Raw genomic sequence first — 20,624 nt, forward strand, 5'->3', positions numbered from 1 at the left:
TCTCTGACATGAATTAATTAAAACAAGACCTTATTTTGTAATGAACGATTGGAAACAAGCACCTGCGATGCGCACGAGCTTGCGCACCCGCCAGAAGCGTAACAATAAAACACAATCAGGGGTTTAAATTATTTATTTCATAACAAAAAACACAATTTCATGTAAATAAATTTATTTACACACTTCACAACACACACGACTTTCACTCTTACATATTATATGGAGGTGGCTGATGCTGATACGGATTGGGATTCATTTGCCTCTGTAAATGTGCCACTAATGAGGGTGTGTTCCCCTGTGGGCCCCCTTGTTGTTGCTGCTGCTGTTGTTGCATAGCCATCATTTGCTGTCTAATCCTCTGCTGTTGGAACTGATTCGGTTGTTGGACTCCCGGTTGCATTCCTTGCGGTGTTTGCCTTGAGTAGGGCGGCGCTGGGCCCCCTTGTGCCGCCATCCCACCCATGGTGTTCATATTCGCATTCATTGTCACATTTGGCGCTTGTTGCATATATTGCGTACGGGGGTTTTGGGCCATTCCGCGGTAGTCGGGTTGCGGGGGCCTTGGCTGCCCGAATCCTTGCTGTTGACCAGCGAACATATTTGGTTGGGAGCCCTGCATCATCTGCTGACTCGCCTGCATGTTGTTGGGCATCATCGTGTTGGGAGTGCCCCCGTAGTTGCCATACAACTGGTTCATACCGGCTTGCATTGAGCCGTACTGCTGTGGGAACATGTTCTGGAATTAAAATTAAATCAAATTAAAGTAAATTGGCACAAATTGAAGCCATTTTACAATTTAAAAACACAAAAATTTGATTTTGTTTGGAGAAAAATTAATTGACACTCGAAACAAAAGTGATGACTTGATTTCAAACAAAAATTGTTACCAACGCGACAAACAATAAAACCCTACCTGATTTTGCTGTATTGCACCTGGATGTTGTTGCCTCATTGGTTGCCTCGGGAAACTTCTCATCGGTCCGTAGTTAGCTTGGGGCCCCGGCCCTTGCGGGGTTTGGCCTGTTGGCCCCATATTCAAAGGATGCCTCGAACGCAGCAAATTAGAAAGCGCTTGCTTGGATTGATTAATCTGTTGCGGCCTTTCGAAGCGGTTAACTGCAACACAAAACGCCTTGTTCAACTCTTCAAAAGCTTCAAAACTCCCTCACCGTTGGCCATCTGAGGCGGATAATAATTCTGTTGTTGCTGCTGTTGGTTGTACCATTGCTGTTGGTTGTTACCATACTGTTGGCCTTGTTGCGGTATGGGACCTTGTCCATAGCCCCCCATATTGTGCATTTGTGGGTTCGGTCCCGGCACCTGCATCGGCATTTGCCCTTGACCCATCTGGGGCTGGTTCATGCCCATGGGATTGACAGGAAGTTGTCCCGGGACGGTTTTAGGTTTGCGAGGCCGACGCTGACCTTTACCACGACCTTTGCCCATGGCAGCTGGGCTCTGGTCCACGGAAGAAGGAGTGTCCGCCTTCAGGTCACAGTCCTTTAGCTGGAGGTTACACAGTACACAAATCTACACATCTATGACAATTTGGTGCTCAAGGACCGCTCTGGGAAACTCGAGAGATACGAGTAATGCACCAAGAAAAAAATAAAAACTGGATAAAACATTACCGGTTTGTCGGGGACGGGCTCCAAATCCTCCGGAGGGAGTGGTGGAGGGTCCAAGTAGTGCGATGGAGGTCGTTGGAGGTTGTGAGTGTGGTATTTGAGAAGGCGGTGGTTGTCTTCCCCGGTCAAAGGTTTCCGTTCGAGGCGGACAGCCCCAAACCAAGCCCACGACAAAGGAGCTGGATTTTTCATACCTTCGAGAATGTCCCAACTGCTCACACGTTGCTTGTCAGTCACCTAATCTAATAATTAATATCGCAAAAAAATTGAAATAAATTTCTGACCTGAAACCCATGTTTCTTATCTAAACTATCAAAACTGATTTTGTTTCCTTTGCCATCGGTGACCCAGCCGATGGGTTCAACGGCAATTATTTCAGTTACGGACCTCGGTAATGGAAGTAATTGTCTCACGTGTTGCAACGATGCGTTGTGTCTCTCCCCAACTTCCTTTTTCAGTTTTTTCATCAAATTCTGATACATCTTCCTGCCCTCATCCTGAAACAATCCATCGGTAACAAAAAACAAAAACCAATCGAATCAATTGTAACACCTGACTATCAGTCGCCAATGCTGAATGAATCAGTGTTGCCAACATATCGACAACAGTGGTAAATAACTCACTATGCGTATGTAAATCGATCAATCCATTCGTTATCAACTGCACCAAAAGCAAAGCCCAGTCGGTGGTGGCTGATGGATTCCTCTGAAATGCCTCAAACACGCCTCCTACCAGCGCAAATCTCAACTGCAACCCGTCGAGGGTGCGTTCGCTGTTGCAAATATCTTGCAAATTGCCGTCACGAGCCAGTTGTACTAATTGTGATAACTGTTGGTGAAGACTCGACAAAAGACCTTCCCTTTGACCCTCCTCTTGACCCTTCAAACAGGTCAAAACCAAAGTAAGGAAAGGCTGATGACTCAAGAGACTATGACTGTCATTCCCTCCACGTCCCTTACTCTTCGTTTCCTTGCACCAACCGCCGCTCTCAAGAACTTGACCAGCAACCTTAAGAACTCGTCCTTGAACCGCACTTGGCAGCTTCGACACAAGAGGCGCCACCAACCAAATTGAGTTCTGCGCACGATTTTTAATTTCAGGTTTTTTCTCATCAGATTTGGGCGAATTTGACGAAGATGAATTCAATTGGAAAACATCAATGGCGGCTTTGGCCACAGTGTCCAACCACTGGGACAACTCCTGCGAATTCGGGGTGAATTGTCGAAACATTAATTGCAAATCGAGCCACGACATACGCAACGTCCATTGTTCCAAATTCTGGTAACCAATAAAATATACAGAATTAAAATAAATATGACGTGGCCTACCATTACCTCTAATATCCGACTTATCATACTTTTCTGGTCCAGTTCTTCAATACTGGTTCCTGCGTCAGGGTAACAGATCATGTGAAGCAGTCTTTGAGCTTGGGAGTGCGATAAAAGGGGATCGAGAAGGTTATCGGAGTCGCAGAGTTCCTCCGGGTGAGAAAGACAACGCTCCAGAACCCACTGTTGAGAGCAAATCTCACGCAACACGTGACAAGCGAACGCCGATAAGGAGGCTGTACTTTCAGCGTTTCCCGTGCTTGATTGTCTGTTGTAAAAATGAAGAAGTTGTTATGAAGAAAAGAAAATATCAAACGTTGACGAAGATATTATCACAAGACATTGAGTACTCCGGAAAAGTCTATGCGTTATTTACAAAACAAGGGAGAAATAATAGTAGAGTGAACTAAAAAATTGAATTCAATTTGTTGATTCACTCAGTACACACCGGTAGTAAAGCGAAGTAACTAAATTCCCATTTTAGAAACGGGCCATGCACTTTATTTTTGCTGCAAGTAGGCACAAGTGCTGCCCTCTATGTTTTGATTTGGTCGAGTTACGAGTCAGAAATGACTGCATGCTTTTAAGCTAAAGGTTAACATGCATTTTCTACACAAATATCGACTATCACACCGTCTAGTTAGCAATGCAGCCAGGATGGTGGTGATCTCTTTTGATTTTCTTCAAATTGACAAAGATAAAGTCTATGGCTCTCCCAAATTAAATAAAACAATTCCTCATTTCCAATGAAATCACGTAATTAATAATAATAAAAACAAAAAACTGTCGGAAATGAGAAAAACAAAACAAAACAAAACAAAACCCGAGTCCCTACACTCCGATTCGCTTTTGTTTCAATTACGTGTCGTGTGTAAGCGAAAAACTGCGTCCGGATCTTACAAAAAACAAATGAATGTGCAAGCACAGGTGACACAATCAAAGCAAAGCTTATATTGAATCATCGACAAACCTATGGGCCGTCCTGGAGCCGCAGACCTCCATGTCTACCCTGACGGAACAGAACCAATTTCAAATCAAATCCCGTTAAAAAAATAAATAAACAAACAAAAATCAATCGTCGTGAGACATTTCTACCTAACGAGAGACTTACGCCAGATCCAGGGAAGGCCCGTCACCACCACTCATCAGATCACTGGTGCCCAGAATATGCGAGATGCTGAGTTCTGTGCCTTCACGAGCTGTGGCGTCGCCGACAATCAAAACGGCTTTGAGAACAGCTAAAACCGGACCTACGTGGATGTTTCGATGGGCGGCAGCAAGCAAGTGACGGTCACAGCTAAGACGCACACCCAAAGGGGGCCTAGGAGCGGTCAATGGGGGCGAACCGACAGAATATAAGCCGGGCTGGGGGCCCTCAGCCGTGCGGAAGAGACGGAGAAGAAGGTGGCACGTGAGGCGCATGCCACCCTCTGCTGCTCCGCTACCATTATCCAACGTTTTAACCTAAACAATTCGTAAAAAAATCTATAAACTATATTGTCATTGTGTGATATACTCGTAATAATTAACTACATGATAGATGTTGAATTATTTTCCCAATTTCTCCGACTCTTTCTCGATTCAAACTGCTCACCTTCAACAGGCTGGGTAAAGCGACCCTCCCTACGAAATCTTCCAACGAAAAACAATGCCTCGCGATTAGAATACAAGTGAAAACGGCTAAAGCGTTATGTATGCTCACATCCTAGAAAAAAAATATTTTTGTCTTCACCTTTGAATAAAAAACAACGAACTTGTATATCAAGCTGTGCCAAAACATCCGTGTAATATCCAGGATGGGCAATGGGGCAACACAGCGCCAACAACACCCCCAACCATTCCGACGCCAATGAGTTACAACATGCCGTCATTTCGGCACACATTATCGCCAAATCGTTCAACCTCTCGTTATCTGTTTCACGACAAACGTAGATAACCGCATTGCTAACAAACGAATATCTGAAAACAAAATAATCAAAACAAATGCAAATCGACCAATGACGAGCACCTATTATTTGCACTTTCGTTCAAAGGTCTCGCCCACGAACTCTCAATTCGACCGCCCCGTCTCGGATTGGTGAAAACTTCCTGCATGTAACCCGAGTTGTATACATAATTACTACTCGGCGTCGGTTGCAATGCAGTGTATAAAGCTTGCCGGATTTTCGGGTAAGCATTTCCAAAAGGCTCACCCGTGTGAGGCTTCGATTTTAAAAGGCTACAAGACGAGTAAAGGTCATACAAGTGGGCCAAAATACATCTTTCGGCGGAACTACAATCGCCCGGATTGCTCACGTGTTTGACGACCTTGCAGAGGCCTTCAAAAACGGCAGAGGTTTGTTCCGGTGATACTAAAACAATCGTTCTTGTCTATTCCATCGAGCAAAAATACTTAAAAACTTACACAACAAACAACAATGATATCGTCGCAAAACTCCCACCACGTAAAGACTCAAGGAAGTTGTATAATTTCGGGTCAAAACTGAGTTTTTATTATATAATTGTGTCTCAACTTCTGGAAGTTCTTTCAAGATTTGGATACAAACATCTATTAGGCCGTAAATATTCAACGCCAACTCCATTAAATCAAAAAGAAACGCTACGTGCTCTTGGACTGGCAAATAATTCGAATTTCCGGTGGCAAAAGAATTCAACATTTCGATAACTGTCACACTGCACTGCCACGTGACCAAGTGCTGGTCGAAGTAACTTAAACTTTGACATTTCTGTGTGGTAGCTTCGAAATTGAATTCGTTACGCGAATGTTTCTTAACTTTGCCGCCTTCGGCGACATCTATGCTAAATTTTTTCGAAAATAGTTTACAAATCTCTTTTGACATTTTCTTAACCGTGTGTCGAGCCTCATCTCGGACTTTTCCCACTCCGTAGAGAAGGACATGTCGCTGATTACAGTCATGTTGCGAAAATGGGTCGTCCTGGTACAAGGGGAAATGGGTGGTGTAGAGAAGATGGCGTGACGGTTTGACTTTATGGTCGTTATGGTCAGTCTCCATGGGCACGTGACCGATGGAAGATTGGTGCGGGTGGTGCCCATGGTCGTGTTCTTTAGGACTATCAGGCACGTCCATAGAATTTTGTTGGTCCTCTTTAATGTTTTGTAAAATTTTATCTAAATCGTGGTCAATTGTTGCATCATCAAAATCCATATTATGTGAATGGTCCTAAAAAAACAAAAAACCCTGAATATAACTTACTACCAAACAAAGTAACAACCTCTAATTTCGTGTGATGCGATTGGTGGCTTGTAGTCACATCGGTGGTTTCCTCAGGCCCCAACAAATCGCCCCTCGATATCAACGTACACATGTAAGCATCATGCGAGAAAACATCCCTCCTTATCAACTCAGCAAATAAATGAACTAAATTCGAAAACGCTGTTTTTTTCTGAGGACAATCATCAGGAGCCGGTACAGGGGCATCACTGTCTAGAAATTTCATCAACAATTGTTGGAACATAGGGGGACCCCCTGGCACAGAGCAATTCGAGTCTTTATCATCTCCAGGAGTGGCTTCTTGATCTCCGTTTGTGGCCGAATCGGATTGGCGGCGATCAAGAAGCGCCGCCACCGCCAGAGCTCGATGTTCACCAGTTCGTTCCGGCGAAACGGCCCACTCACACAGTAGTTTCACCACGGAATTCTCCTGGTCGCTATTTCCACCAAAAACTTTAGTGTACAGTGTGTCGAGAGAGTTTGTAGAGTCCATTTTGTCAAAACGATGGCGGTCGAGGGCGTCTAAAGCAGCCAACACACGATTCGTGATTGTTCCTACACAAAAATTCCAATTCCATAATTTTAAATTACAAGTAACTGTATTACCGGCAGATGAATTTTGCCACTTTTCGGTACACCACCGGCCTTCCGCCCTCTTACTCCTCTCTCTGATGCAATGTTCGGCAAATTGCAATTGTTTTCGGTAGGTATTCATGTCACAACGAGCTGCCATTGGGAGCGACGATGGTATCATTGGTAGTAAATCTAGGGGAGAGCCGTACCAAACACTACCAATGCCGGTACCACACCAAACTAGAGCAGTTGGGCATTCTAGAGTTATAGTTTGGATAACTGTGCTCAATTGTAACACTAGAAAAAATAACATTTAAAATTATATATTAAAAAAAAAAACTGTTTACTACCGATATCTCGATGGTGAGGACAATTTTGGTACTCCATGAGCGTACTTTGCATAGGATTGGTCGCCGGAACGTCCTTCTTCTCTTTTTCACTGTCTTTTTGTTCAGTTTTGGACTCACTTTGAGGTGACGTAATTAAATTATTTTCAGCGACGTTGTTCAACATGTAACCCAGTTTTTTGCAGCACAAGTGAGCCAAACGTCGCGATAATAATTCAGATTGGACAAATTCGTCCAAATATTGCAAACATAAGGGCATCAAAAGACGTAAAATCCCGTCATCAGAAGGTTGTGACCTCATTTTTTCCAAAAGTTCCAAAATCCAAGTCAGGACTTCTTGCCTGTCCATGAGGCCCTCCTCGTACGTATATTTAAGTAACTGTGTGCAGTATATCCAATGCCGCATTGCAAATTTTTGGTCAGTTTCCGTGGTAGCGGCTTGAGTAAGTGACGGAGTTTGAGGAGGTCTCTCACTTAGAGAGTAATAATCTTGGAGTTTTAGTATTTGTTCTTTGAGAAACTTCAATAAAGTACCTGTCCATTCTATAAGAAAAACTCATTACAATTGAAAGAAAAGTAAAAATAAAAACCTGTGGTAGGGTCCGGCATTTGTCTTTTCTTGATCTTGGCCTCAGAAACAGCAACCGTGTAAGCAGAACTCAATTTAATAAACCAGGCGGCTCGCATCATAGGCACCTGATACTCGCACAGCATGATAAAAATCTCCTCTTTCTTATTAAAATTTGGCGCTTTTTTCGACAAATGCATCAAAGGCTTGTTTCCAGCTAAATCTTTAAACCACAATTCTATGGCATTTTTGGTCCTTATTGTAGCAGGCCAGAAGTTGTCTTTAGGGTTGATTTGTGGCCTCTTCCTGAGTGAATCCGGTAACATACTCAACTCTTCCTTCCGCTTGATAATGTCATTGAAATAATCCCCAACTTTGCTAGCTGAAACATTGCAATTTCTTGCCGTACCAAATTCGTCACTTAAATGGGTCATTGTTAGGAATCCATGTTTTACATTGACACTCGTCAATTCGTCCTCTTTTTGTTTCGGCTCTTGTGGATAAACATCCGGAGGGCCGATTTTCGGCTTTTTTAAAGGCCGTTTTTCGTACAAAAGGCTGCTGTTGAACATGTTTGCCCAATTCGGATTTACAATTTTTTAAAACATTAACACACAGGCAAGCCTTTAAGCAGCTTTAATGTAAGGAATCGTCAGAATTTAATCAAACTGTCGACCCAAGGGGCTTCATTGTAGGGCGAAAATTGCCAACACCTAAAGAAAAAAATGGAAGCTGGTATTTCTTTATTTATAATTTAGTAAAAAATAAAAAAATTAAGTGTTGAACTAATGTAGTACAAGAATAATTATAAAAATTTTAAGTGATAAATTACCGTTTTATTAGAAGAAACTGTCTATTATGCACCAACAATACAAGAATTGAAGATGGTGTCGTCCATCTTGACTTCTAGGGATAATTGGGATAATACAAAAAATAACAAAATCCCTAACTAATTTTATATATTTTTTAAATAAATATTAGTTTGATCAGTAAATTGTTAAAACAAGCAGTTTTCAAAATACTAAACTTGATTTGACTTGTTCGTGATGATGGTGTTTTTCTATTTTATTTATTCAATTATTTATTTATACTGCAGTCACTGATGCAGTAGTACTGCCAATGTCACCAACTCAAATATCTGTCAAATCCTTTTAGGTTAAGTTCAAGTCATTTGAAGGCTTAAAACACGTGTTGTAAACAAATTTGCAACAATGGGCAAAGCAAAGCGTCTGAAACCGTCTCAAATGGGCGCGAAGGTGCCTCTAGATCAAGATATTGAAGGTGCAAAATTCGCCAAATCGAAAAACCGCAACAAAATTCGCCTGAGGCAAGACGACGAAGAACAAGTCTGTATCCTGCTTTAAAATTGTCTAAAACCAATTAAAAATTTTAGTTTGTTGACTCGAATCTTTCGAGGAAAATTCTCACAGCCGCCCGAGAGCAGCAACGTGAATTAGACTCAAGTTTCGGCCCCACGCCATCTGAGGCAAGTTCAAGCAAGTTTAAAGTGTCCAAATTGAGCGATGACGACTCCGAACCTGAAGAAGAAGAAGACACCCTTGAACCGGACACGTTTTACGAAAACATTGACATTAATGAAGAAGATGAGAAAGCTTTGGAGAAGTTCATGAGTAGTAATCTGGCCCCCAGGAGGACTTTGGGGGACATTTTAGCTGAGAAACTTACAGAAGTTAAGACTCATTTCAGCGACGAGGGCTCAGTGAAGATGCAGGAATTGGATCCACGGGTAGAACAAATGTATCAAGGGGTTAGGGATGTTTTGAGAAAATACAGAAGCGGAAAGTTGCCTAAAGCGTTTAAAATCATCCCCAATTTGCGGAATTGGGAACAGATTTTATACATCACTGGTAATTTAAATTGAAGGTAATTGCCGGTGATAAAAATAAATTTTAGATCCTCCAAGTTGGTCAGCCGCTGCCATGTACCAAGCTACACGTATCTTCGCTTCAAATCTCAAGGAAAAAATGGCTCAGAGGTTCTACAATCTGGTTTTACTTCCCCGAATTCGTGACGATTTGGCCGAATATAAAAGATTAAACTTCCATTTATACCAAGCTTTGAGGAAATCTCTGTTCAAACCTGGGGGCTTTATGAAGGGGATTCTACTACCACTGCTTGAAAGTGGCGATTGTACACTTAGAGAGGCCATCATAATCGGCTCTGTTGTCGCTAGAAACTCAATCCCTATCTTGCATTCATCAGCAGCGATTTTGAAAATTGCAGAAATGGATTACACTGGCGCAAATTCGATTTTTTTGCGAATCTTCTTTGATAAGAGATACGCTTTGCCGTATCGCGTCGTGGACGCGGTAGTATTTCATTTTTTGAGATTTGAACGAGATTCTAGGGAATTACCCGTTCTGTGGCATCAGGCTTTTCTCACTTTTGTTCAAAGATACAAAGCTGATATTTCAAGCGAGCAAAGAGATAGGTTATTAGAGTTATTGAAGAAACAGAGTCATCATGCGATAACACCTGAAATCAGAAGAGAGCTTCAAAATGCGAAATGTCGAGACGCTGAAACTGCTGAGCCTAAAATGGACTTTGACTAAAATAATAGTTACATAATTGTGATAATTATATTCAAAAAAATCGGTTACAAGACTATTAATAAAAACTTGGAAAATTAGGAAATGATGCTTATATAACAGAATCTAATTAATGTCAATACAATTTTATTCCTAACTTAGGGATAAATAAACTCACTAGTGACCCCTACTCTCTATTCATCCAAATTATGACTTTCAACAACAAATAAGCGACTCCAAACCCTACTAAAAACTTTTCCTTTTGAAGCCGGCTCAAATTCTCTAATTCTAAGGCCATCACCCGTCTGTTGAGCTTCGCCATTTGCCTCCTGAGATGTAACACCTCTTCGGCAGGCGTCAGCCTCTCGCCACTACCCCCAATCGGAGGCGTAGTCTCCCGTATTGTCAGATTCAAATCTGAATCATCAAAAGTCTGTTTTTTCTTTGGTTTAACAACCGGAATCTGGTTCAGTTCCGGATCTTCCATTTCCTCAAGTGTGGGAAATGGGTACTTGTCCAGAGTCAAAGTCCTGGGCGGTGTCGCAACTCGCACATCCCCGGGGTAGGGCTCTGGCGGCAAAATCGAATTATCAAAGACAATTTCGCGTGGCGGTGCCCTTGTGCCTACAACCTCCGTCAGAACTCACCAACCAGCTTAAAACTACTTACCAATGTGCTGGTGTTGTCCCACAACGAGAATTCTCTCAGGGACTTGCATGTTGATGTTGTCGCGGTTCCAGGCAGGCTGGGTGGCCCCATTCAAGTCCGTGTTGAAGCTGATCTTGTCCGGAACTTTCATTTTTTGATTAATTTCCACTTTGAAGTTGGCATCTGTCACGAAAGCGTCTTCGGTGTAATGCGACGGACTTGTGCTCGCTGACATCTAAAAGTACGATTTTTTGGCAAAATTTCGATAGGGCGGAGCCCCGAAAAACGGGAGTAATAAATTTCTACCTTTATATTAATGTGATAACACTATTTATAGCCAAATAATGCTATTTTTATCAGCGATAGATTATAACCAAAGCTGATCCGACATTTTGAATTTGACACATGACAGTTTTATGTCGGCACCAAATTAAAGTCAAAATCCCCAGGAATTTAAAACTGCCCGGAATATCAACTATTTTTAAAAATTTATTAACAAATAAATAGTAGTAAATAAAACAAAAATAATTATTGTTTTGCTAATCTAATCAAAAACATAATTCAAACAAAGCAAATGATTAACACAACAAACCAATTGCTTGTATAGGCAACCAATTATACAATTATATATATTTTTTTAATATTTAATTTGGTAGAATACATTCTTTTCTATTTCGGTGTTAGAATAAGCCTATTCCAGCACCCAAATGACGTCATTTGAGGGCTGTAATAATTAGTTGGCGTTAATTTAATTTTAGTGACGGACTTTCTTCACAATTCATTTTCAAATGTGAAAATAAGAATTATTTTTATTTTTACTGCCGCCTATTCGTAAAATTATTCCACATAAATGTCGCCAACTGTCGAAAAATTCTCTAGAAAAAAAAAATTAAATTTTCGTTTTTTAATTTATAAAATGATATAAAGCGGAAAAATAGAAAAAATAGTATAAAGCATTTGTTGTACAAGGTTCTTCAAGCGTTCATTTGTTCCTCAACTCGCCGCTACGCGGCTCGTTTCGGAATTTCAAATTTGTGCTTGAATAGATACCTTCTGCAACTTGTACTTTAATATACTATTATACACAATAAATAAAGCAACAAATCCGGTGTAAGTAATTAATTTGTTTTTGTGTGTTAAATTCTTTAAGTCGTAAATTACAGTCCTTTAATGTCTTTATTTCGTATCATTATTTTGAGCTTTTGTACAAGATCAATTTCTTGGGCCCTCTTAATTTATCTGTGACAATAAAAACAAATGACAATTCACTTATGGGTAAATTGAATAGTGGACTTCGGAGCGTAATATCGGAGCCCCCGTGGCTCGCCCTTGGACCTCAGTGGCGTAGTCATAAATTGCTGTAAAGATGTTCGTGTAAAAATACCTCAATTTATTATCTCCAGCTCGATTTATTTCTTCTTTGGTCTAAAAATAAGAAAGGGGTTGTTGTCACCCTGGGGGTGTTTATTAAAATGTATCGCAACTCGGGGATTATTTCATTAAACCGCTAAAGCAATATTAAAACAAGTCGGCGTTAATTAGTATACAGCGTGTCTTAAAAAATGCAACAATTAAATGGGTGTGTTTAATAAGAGGGCCTTGTTATTACACGCGATGATGCATTGTTTTAATTGCTAGGTATCAAACAGCGTTGATTATTTTAATAAATTTCGCACGTGGAATTTTAATAAACGGTAGCGTTACACCGGGAGTGAGAATTTTTTCTTTTGTGTACAGTGCAGTGCAGAAGCAATGTCGCAATTTAATTAAAAATAAATCGCAGGGGGCGCTGCAATCGATCCAGATTAGAGATAATTCGATTCGGGGCAGTTTCATTAGTCGGAATATGGTTATAAGAACGAGATTAGATTTGGTTTAGAATTCATTATTCGGTTGGGAAAACAGCAAAGGTCGCCTTAATAACTCTTTAATGTGACGATCTATCACACACCCCTTGTGTCACCCCGACGAAATCCGGGTCTAAACCCTGAACTAACAAACACGTCCGTCAAATAATTTAATTAAAATCAGATCGAGAGGGGCAGTTTTTAATTTCGACGCGAAGTAAACAGTCATGAATGGATTACGAGGATTAAGGCTGTCGATATAAACGATGGCAATGAATGACGATGCGAAGACCGATCGATAAAATTCGAATAATTAGGCGGCGGGGCTATTAAATACCGACAGCTTTTGTACGAGATAATGTATTTTTGGCGGGCATATGCTCTACTTGAAGGTTTCCATTTGAATACAATGATACTAATTTGGCTGGTGGGCCAGCCAACAGGTGGTGAGAGAAATTGAACAGAGGATGGGTTTACAAAACTCAAGAATTGTAAAAATTTAGGAGACAATTGAATGGAAGAAACTCACCTTTAGTGGCATGCTCGAATAAGCAAAAACTACAAGTAATATAAATATGGTCATTTTTAAAAACATTAACCACCACCAACAAAATGCAATAAAGCTAATATTTCTTCTTACAATTATTTAAATTTATTGTTTAATTAGATTTAGCTTAAAGTTCAGAGAGATAATAAAATTCAACTGGAGCATAGATTTTTAATTAATAATTACAGCAAATCATTTAAATTGTTGTTAAACTCATTATGATTAGCATTTTTTTCTGTTTATTTATTCATTACTTAAAAAATGAACGTACGTCTACAAGTTATTGTGTTAACATTAATTTCTTTTACTTTAAAACCTTAAATAAACTTTCAAATTATGATATATTATGTGCTTTGGTACGAATTACAGGACTTGAGAACAATTACTCGAAAAAACGATTTCTTCTTCCCTATGTTTGCTGAATTTATTGTATTTAATATTTAGAGAATTTAAAAACAATATATTTTTTTTGTATACATATTACAAAAAATAATAATAATAAACAACATATGCAATAAAAAGTGTAAAGAAAATAGTACATGTTTAAAGTTGCAAAATGCTTCAAGTTGTTGAGTTTTGACAAATATTACACTAAAAACTAACTTTTTTTGAAACTTTGCATAAATGTTTGTTAAATGTTTCATTAAAAGTCAAAATATCTCAGAGACAAATCGACGTAAAGAAAACATAAAAAAAGCAAATTAAAGTTGAATGAACAAGCTATCCGGCTCATTTATTAATTTAATTAATAAAAATTTCTCCATATCCGTGGACAAAAAAAAAAACTTTTTTTATTCGGTATTTCTTAGGATTACGTAATAACCAAAGCTCAGAAATTTTTTTGCCAAAAGATTTTAAGGCTATAAACTTGAAGTTTTAAAATGGATTTTTTAAATTTAAATACGACCATTATTTTTCTTGAGGTAAAAGCTTAATTTTGAATTAATTTAAAAAATGGAAAAACAAAATAAAATAACATAAACGATGCATTTGATTCATTTTCTCGAAGGGGAAAATAGAATTAACAATAGACATTGACATTAAAAGTGATTTTGAGGAATAAATACAAAATTCCAAATACCGTGCGATCAAAAAATAAATAAATTAGAGTAGGCGTCGATCAAATTCTACATGCAGTTGGCAACACATTGGCTGGGAATCTGGGCTGGAAAATTTCCACACAAACTGAAAGTGAAAATGACCATTCACCGTTTTCATCTTGTACAGCAATAAAAATTTTCTGCTCTAAAGTGAACATTATTTCACTCAAAAGGAATAAAACGAAATCTTGTCAATGTTTTCGCTGACATTTGATGTCAAAAATCAAGATTGCCATCTGAACGACTTTAATCACCGCCTATTCTAATTTATTATTTTTTTGATCGCACGGTATTATTAAAAGTTATTACTATTATTTTTTTACCTTAAGCAAGAGTACATTATTTTCATCTTTCAATGAGTGCATCTGCTCCGATGCACCCATGTAGTCGGCGCCCATGCCCAAAATTTATTGATTTTGACTATCTAAAGCAATAGTAAGTATATGTATACTGCTAACTTGTTCTCGTAGTTAATTAAATAAATAAATTTATGACTAATTAATACTGATAGTCATTTACTCGTAGGTACAAGTATGTACAGTTACGGAATTAAAATTTCGGGCAGTAGGTATTGTCATTTTCATAATGTAAACTCCAAAACAACCTTTACTTAATAACCTTATTTTTTACTCTTGTCATGTTTATGTCATTTTGACTTATTTACTTTCAAAAATAGTGACGGGTAGGCAGCAGATCAAAGCGATGATTTAATTACACTTACTTTAATTAATAAATTTTCTAAGACAGACAAATTATTTAATTACCAATTTTAACAACAAAAAGTTTAATTGTCAAATGTCAGTCATGATGACAGTAAAGGGTAGTTTACAGTGAACTTTTTAAAGTGACAGAAAAATACTGCCCGAAATTTTAATTCCGCAACTGTACCTACATACATACTTTTAAAATTTTGAATTAGCAGAGATCAGTAACAGAGAAGCTGATGTATAAAAAATATGTTTGTTCTTAGAATGATGAATCTGTCACCAACTTGCTAACACTAAACTATTTCAAAACGATTATCTGTCCTAACAGATTTAAATAAAATAAGTATTATTTTTTCAAATATTTTTTAAAATAATTTTTGTAATGAAAAAGGAAAAGATACACTTCTTTTTTTAATTTTGTTTTATTCTGTCTCAATCATTCTTAGTGCACAACAAAATCAGACGTTCCACTTGGCGATTTTTAATTTATTTTGTAAAAGTATAGTTTAATTAAATGTTTAGAAAATCTTTGATCGAGCCTTTAGAAACACCGCTTACAAAAGAATTGTAGTTTCTGTTACGCCACTGTTTTGAAAAATCTTCTCTAAGCTTTGTTTTTTCTCGCCGCCGATCCGTCTACATCGACGGAACAAATGGAGGCGATTCCGAGAAAGCGTCTTCTTTAAAACAATTTATCTCTCATCACTCCTGACACCTGTAATACCAGCGACTTGTGTTTTGGAACAATAGACAACTGTGAGAAACTTCCAGCTAAGCTTTCGTACAAACAACACGGAATCTTCAATATCACCCCACGACGAATTTATTTCAATTCACGTCTAGACTGAAATAATTGCGGAAAAATTGCTGAAAAAATCGCAGACCCTCAAGTTTTTTCCTCAATGGCCTCCCGCCGTTACAGACGATAATCAGGTGATAAGCGATTACGTATCAGACTTGGCTTAATTGCGCCCCATTGTCGCTCGTCCTCGAATTTCAGTGAATAGCTACTCATCAGGCACGTGCCACTAACAACCCCCGAACAATTCCTATGTCAACAAAACACTTGACTGTACGACCGCAAGTACAAAAGAATTATCCTCTTTGTTAATAAAAGTTCGCATCACGTCCTCAAAAAAATCAACTCCAGATTAGCTTTTCGAACACGAGATAGTTATCTTGGCAGGTTATATTCAAGGTGTCCAGATGGATGTTTGTTATTTGAAGCATTTCTTTTGTCGTGCCGAGATCTTGCTAAATAGATTTTCTTATCAGGTAGGTCATCTTTCGAGTAACCGATCACACTTATCTCGATTGGCGTTAATTAAACCACTGAAAATGCCCAAATACCTGAGCAACACAGGAAGGGTTTTATTGAGGGAGGTGACTTTACGATTCTTACAAAAAAAGATATAAAAGAGATGAACCTGAATCGTAAAATAAATCAAACAAACAGTTAAACTCTGACAAGTAGTGTGAATAACCATTGGTTTTAAAAAGACAGCAATTTCAAAAATTTAGAGCCCTAAACTGCTTTCACCTAAAAAAAATTGTCAATTTGTGTATTATTGGTTGCAGACACCATAAACATTTTAATTATTCAGTATTCATGTTTTAAATTTTATTTATACATAGAGAGAACGAAAAAAGTGCATACATTGTTCACTTCCTTAGTGTACGGTTTTGTTAAGTTTTTAAGTTTAAAAAGGACAAAAACGGGACTTATCCTGTGTCCTGTTTTTTATACCATAGAAATGAAAATTGGTAATTTGGAGTTAAAGACGCCTAAAAGCAAACAAAGGGCCGTTTCAGTGCTCTTTGTGTTGTTTGGAATGACAGTAAAACATCTATTAAAAATTATTCCAACCAATTCGAGGGTCATAATTTACGATCCTCTACCGAGAAAACAAACCAGCTCTCGAATAAAATTATTCAAAATTATTCAAAACACACCAAAAAAAAACATATACCTACCTATACGGCCGCAGTGAAATATGAAAACCGTAAAAAATATGACAAACGTTTTATTCCTTTTGTTCCAATATTTTTTTTCTCGAAATATATCAGTCTTTCGATGTTGAGTCGAGATAAGGGCGCCATGATCGCACCATGTTTTATTTTCAGCTCTGTCACGTCCACGTCGCGGCTTTTCGAGGGGGCTCTAGTGGTAAATTCTTCTTGATAGAGGTAAAAGAGTCGCACCGCCCCCAAATCAGCCCCCATTGTCATTGAAATGGCTGTCAGGTGTGACACCACCCTCCTGGCTAATCAAAGATGCCATTTCGGAGAGTTTTTTTTTGATAGATGAAACTCAGGTGTGGGGTGTTGGGAGACAATGAGGCGGCGGAATTTTGGTGGTCCGCAAAAAATCATCGACGGTTTCGAGTGACGATTAATAATGCTTGTGTTGGAGAATGTCAGAAATATTTATTTTAATTAAAAAAAAGCCCATTTTAAATGTCGGGTTTGAATGGACGGTGCTGACACGGAAAAAATTGGTTCGGTTTAATTTGTTCGGGATTATTTAATGCGATACAACACGCGAGAAACAACATGGCGTTTTGAATTCTGCGAGATGATTTCAATTTATTTTAGACGGATCGTCGTAATTTCACGGATGAGGGCAGAGAACACTAACATGAATCGAAAACACTTACAAAATATTTTTAATAAAATCTATAAAGAAATAAATAATTTATTCGACAGTAATCTACAAACCATAATAACACTTTATCATTTCTGTGTAACCAAAAAAATAATTAAAAATTTATTGGCATAAACAGGTGCTTTTTTAAAAATTTTGTGTCAAAGCTATCCATGAAATTTCGATTGTGAACGAACCATCATATTGAAAGTTGACATATGACACTTCGGCCGGTGTATTAAAAATTATGTTCCGTTCACAACACACTCATAGTCATCGCCAACTATGACGCCAAATTAAAAAAAAACACTGTAAAAATATAAATTAAAACATATGAGATGCAGTATTCGAATAAAATAAGAGAAGTTTTAGAATATAAAAATTGTTCAATTTTGAGGTTGTGAGATAAGTTATAGATAAAAAAAATTATACGCAACCAACAATACACAAAATAATATTACAAATTTCTTTAGTGGGAAGTACAAGTTTTAAAATCACAGGCCACTATGACCAGATACATACTTATTGAATTAAACGCATGGTTTTAAAATAAATAAAAAATCAAATTTGTTTTGTTATGTAATCAGGTTTTCTTGTTTTAAAATTATAGTTTTTTAGTTGCAGTTTACAATCGTATTGATCATATCAAGTGAAAACAATATAAAAATGTTAAATTTATTTATTGACTTTTAGACGGTTTAGTTTTATTGAAACAAACAGAATTTTTTGTCAAAAAATCACAAATCTGCGTATTTAATTTTTCATAAGTTTCAAATTGTTTTGCTGTCATTTTGCTGCTTGAGGGGCACTGCTGATGACCTGCTTCTGCTTTAGGCAAATTTTCTCCGCTGTCGTCAACAAAAAAGCTTATGACAGGTTCCGGTAATAAATTTGGCAAAACTAGATACAATAAAACCCATCATCGTCAATTTCCGTCATTCACTCACCATAATGGGTATCTCTGGCCGCATCCCGGATGCGAAATTTTGATGGATTAGAATCAGTTCCTTTCTGTGTGCAAGAGTCCGGTGGTGGATGGTGTAAAGAAGAGGTGTGCTAGGGGGCACGACAATGCTCTCCCGCGGGGAAACAACAATACGTGCCGAGAACATCTGCTATCGCGAAGGGGCGTCTGCGGGGGCGAAGTCTTGGCCCTGGTGCATTCATCAACAGTTGCGGTTTTACTTTCGCTACTTTTTACAAGTGCCCCCCGACTTTAATCGAAATAAATGTGGTGCGAGACGATGCCTTGTTTTCATGCTGGAAAACAACCGAAGAACGCCCCACATCATGGTGGCAATGTAAGACAAAAGACAGACGACCAATCGGGGATTAGCTGCCGCAGGCTTACCAATCAGGCGGCTTGATACGCACCTGTCCAGGTGAAAGACTTGCTTGATAGACGGTGCATGACTATGACGACCGAAACGGGTGGCTAGTAGACACGCGATGTGATTTAACATCGACGAAATTTACCGAAATTTCATCATCTTATCATATTTCAATTTCAAAATTAATAACATGAAAATCGCTTTTTTGGTGAAATTAAATTATTTGTACGAAAATATGTATTTTCAGTATCATAAATATTAAATGTAATACTAAAAATAATTTATTAGCTTTATTTTCTTAAAAAAAGTGAATTATAAAAAGAAAAAAATGTGCGACCCTGCCAGGATTCGAACCTGGAATCTTCTGATCCGTAGTCAGACGCGTTATCCGTTGCGCCACAGGGCCTGTTGACGTGTCATATCCAATAAATTAATCCGAGATACAGTGAAAGTTGAATAAATTATAGCACGAAGTGTAATTAATTATACAAATTTATTGAATTTAATGTTAAACTATGTTTACACCGAATTACTTAAATTATTATGGAAAGCTTCAATCCACTTTAATTATCTATATTTTTTTCCTTTTTTTTAAATAAAAACAAATTAACAGTTCCATCTTATTTTACTGTAAAATGTGCACTGTAATTCGGTTTTTATGAAACAAATGGTCGCAACATTATCTAAATAAAATTAATGCAGTAGCGAACACGAAATTTTGTTCATCACATTTATGTTAGTTCAAAAAATGTCAATGTAAGCCACGCTTTATTGTCATTATAATTGACGTTTGAAACTAAAATTTGAAAGTTTTAGTTGAAATTTATTTTTGGCGTCAATTTTCCGAAACAATAATGCCAGCAATACGTGTTTTTATATAAGTTCCCGTTTTACATTTTTATGTCAATCGAATGACAAATCGTCCAAAATTCTGTATTCGCCAGTGTAGACTGTATGTACACAGAGTGAATAAAAAATCTTTTCTTGATATACATAGATACCTACAAAACAACCTATAAATTTAATACTTTCGTAATTAATTATGAAAACGCTATGTTACATTTATTTTGTATACAAGAAAATTACCATACCTAATAGGTACTACAGTAGTCAGGTGACCGTAGAAAAAAAAAACAGGAGATTACATAATGTGCACTGTGAACGAAATTTACATCGAAAAAATTACTAATTGAAAATTGTGAAAAAATTGATAGGTACGGGCTTATACCCATAGCCGCCAATTTTGTTTGTTTTGTTCTTAAAAGTTTCGTTAAAAAAATATTAAATATTAATTTAAAAATTTTATATAGATGTTAAAAAAAAATTTAATTGAAATAGTACAAATAAATTTACTATAGTGGTACCAACGTTATAATGAGGCTGTTGTGACAATTTCGTTTAAGAAAATTAAATACTTATTAGGGTCAGGTCAGTTTATACACACAGAAACCAAATTAAAATTTACCTAATTCACAAGTAAACTAATTTGAATTAAGCATTTAGGTATAACTTTACATTGCTTTCTTCAAATTAATCGCAAAAATTTGATTCGAAATACTTATAACTACCTATAC

The 20,624-nt window shown here is 37.8% G+C and overlaps 3 protein-coding genes and 1 non-coding gene across 7 annotated transcripts; 1 reads left to right on the top strand and 3 right to left on the bottom strand.

Annotated features, from left to right (window-relative positions):
• Nucleotides 1-117: 117 nt before the first annotated feature.
• LOC123012918 (mediator of RNA polymerase II transcription subunit 12) lies at nt 118-8,661 on the bottom strand. 3 transcript variants are annotated; one of them, XM_044411150.1, is made up of 18 exons: nt 8,510-8,661; nt 7,700-8,390; nt 7,113-7,652; nt 6,796-7,059; nt 6,191-6,744; nt 5,361-6,138; nt 4,965-5,307; nt 4,711-4,915; nt 4,551-4,661; nt 4,068-4,420; nt 3,927-3,965; nt 2,963-3,224; nt 2,181-2,906; nt 1,913-2,125; nt 1,632-1,865; nt 1,170-1,485; nt 914-1,116; nt 118-736 (listed from the first exon to the last, which is right to left on the bottom strand). In XM_044411150.1, the coding sequence occupies exons 2-18, from the start codon at nt 8,247-8,249 to the stop codon at nt 209-211; spliced, it is 6,219 nt and encodes a 2,072-aa protein (XP_044267085.1). In that variant the 5' UTR covers nt 8,250-8,390; nt 8,510-8,661; the 3' UTR covers nt 118-208. The 3 variants fall into 3 exon arrangements, with proteins under 3 accessions (XP_044267085.1, XP_044267084.1, XP_044267086.1); XM_044411149.1 differs by having other exon boundaries at nt 1,170-1,506; XM_044411151.1 differs by lacking the exon at nt 3,927-3,965 and having other exon boundaries at nt 1,170-1,506.
• Nucleotides 8,662-10,327, top strand: LOC123012921 (bystin). The gene is made up of 3 exons (XM_044411156.1): nt 8,662-9,023; nt 9,071-9,545; nt 9,592-10,327. Exons 1-3 carry the CDS (start codon nt 8,889-8,891, stop codon nt 10,248-10,250), a joined length of 1,269 nt encoding a protein of 422 aa, XP_044267091.1. The 5' UTR covers nt 8,662-8,888; the 3' UTR covers nt 10,251-10,327.
• Nucleotides 10,264-11,310, bottom strand: LOC123012926 (transport and Golgi organization protein 11). 2 transcript variants are annotated; one of them, XM_044411162.1, is made up of 3 exons: nt 11,181-11,310; nt 10,896-11,109; nt 10,264-10,796 (listed from the first exon to the last, which is right to left on the bottom strand). In XM_044411162.1, the coding sequence occupies exons 2-3, from the start codon at nt 11,107-11,109 to the stop codon at nt 10,414-10,416; spliced, it is 597 nt and encodes a 198-aa protein (XP_044267097.1). In that variant the 5' UTR covers nt 11,181-11,310; the 3' UTR covers nt 10,264-10,413. The 2 variants fall into 2 exon arrangements, with proteins under 2 accessions (XP_044267097.1, XP_044267096.1); XM_044411161.1 differs by having other exon boundaries at nt 10,264-10,850.
• Nucleotides 11,311-19,383: 8,073 nt separating this feature from the next.
• Trnar-acg lies at nt 19,384-19,456 on the bottom strand. The gene has a single exon. It is a non-coding gene; the product is annotated as a tRNA-Arg (tRNA).
• Nucleotides 19,457-20,624: the final 1,168 nt, after the last annotated feature.

This window comes from Tribolium madens, unplaced genomic scaffold (assembly GCF_015345945.1).
Source record: "Tribolium madens isolate multiple individuals breed KSU strain unplaced genomic scaffold, Tmad_KSU_1.1 Scaffold_96;HRSCAF=242;Tcas5.2_LG5, whole genome shotgun sequence".
Lineage (NCBI taxonomy): Eukaryota > Metazoa > Arthropoda > Insecta > Coleoptera > Tenebrionidae > Tribolium > Tribolium madens.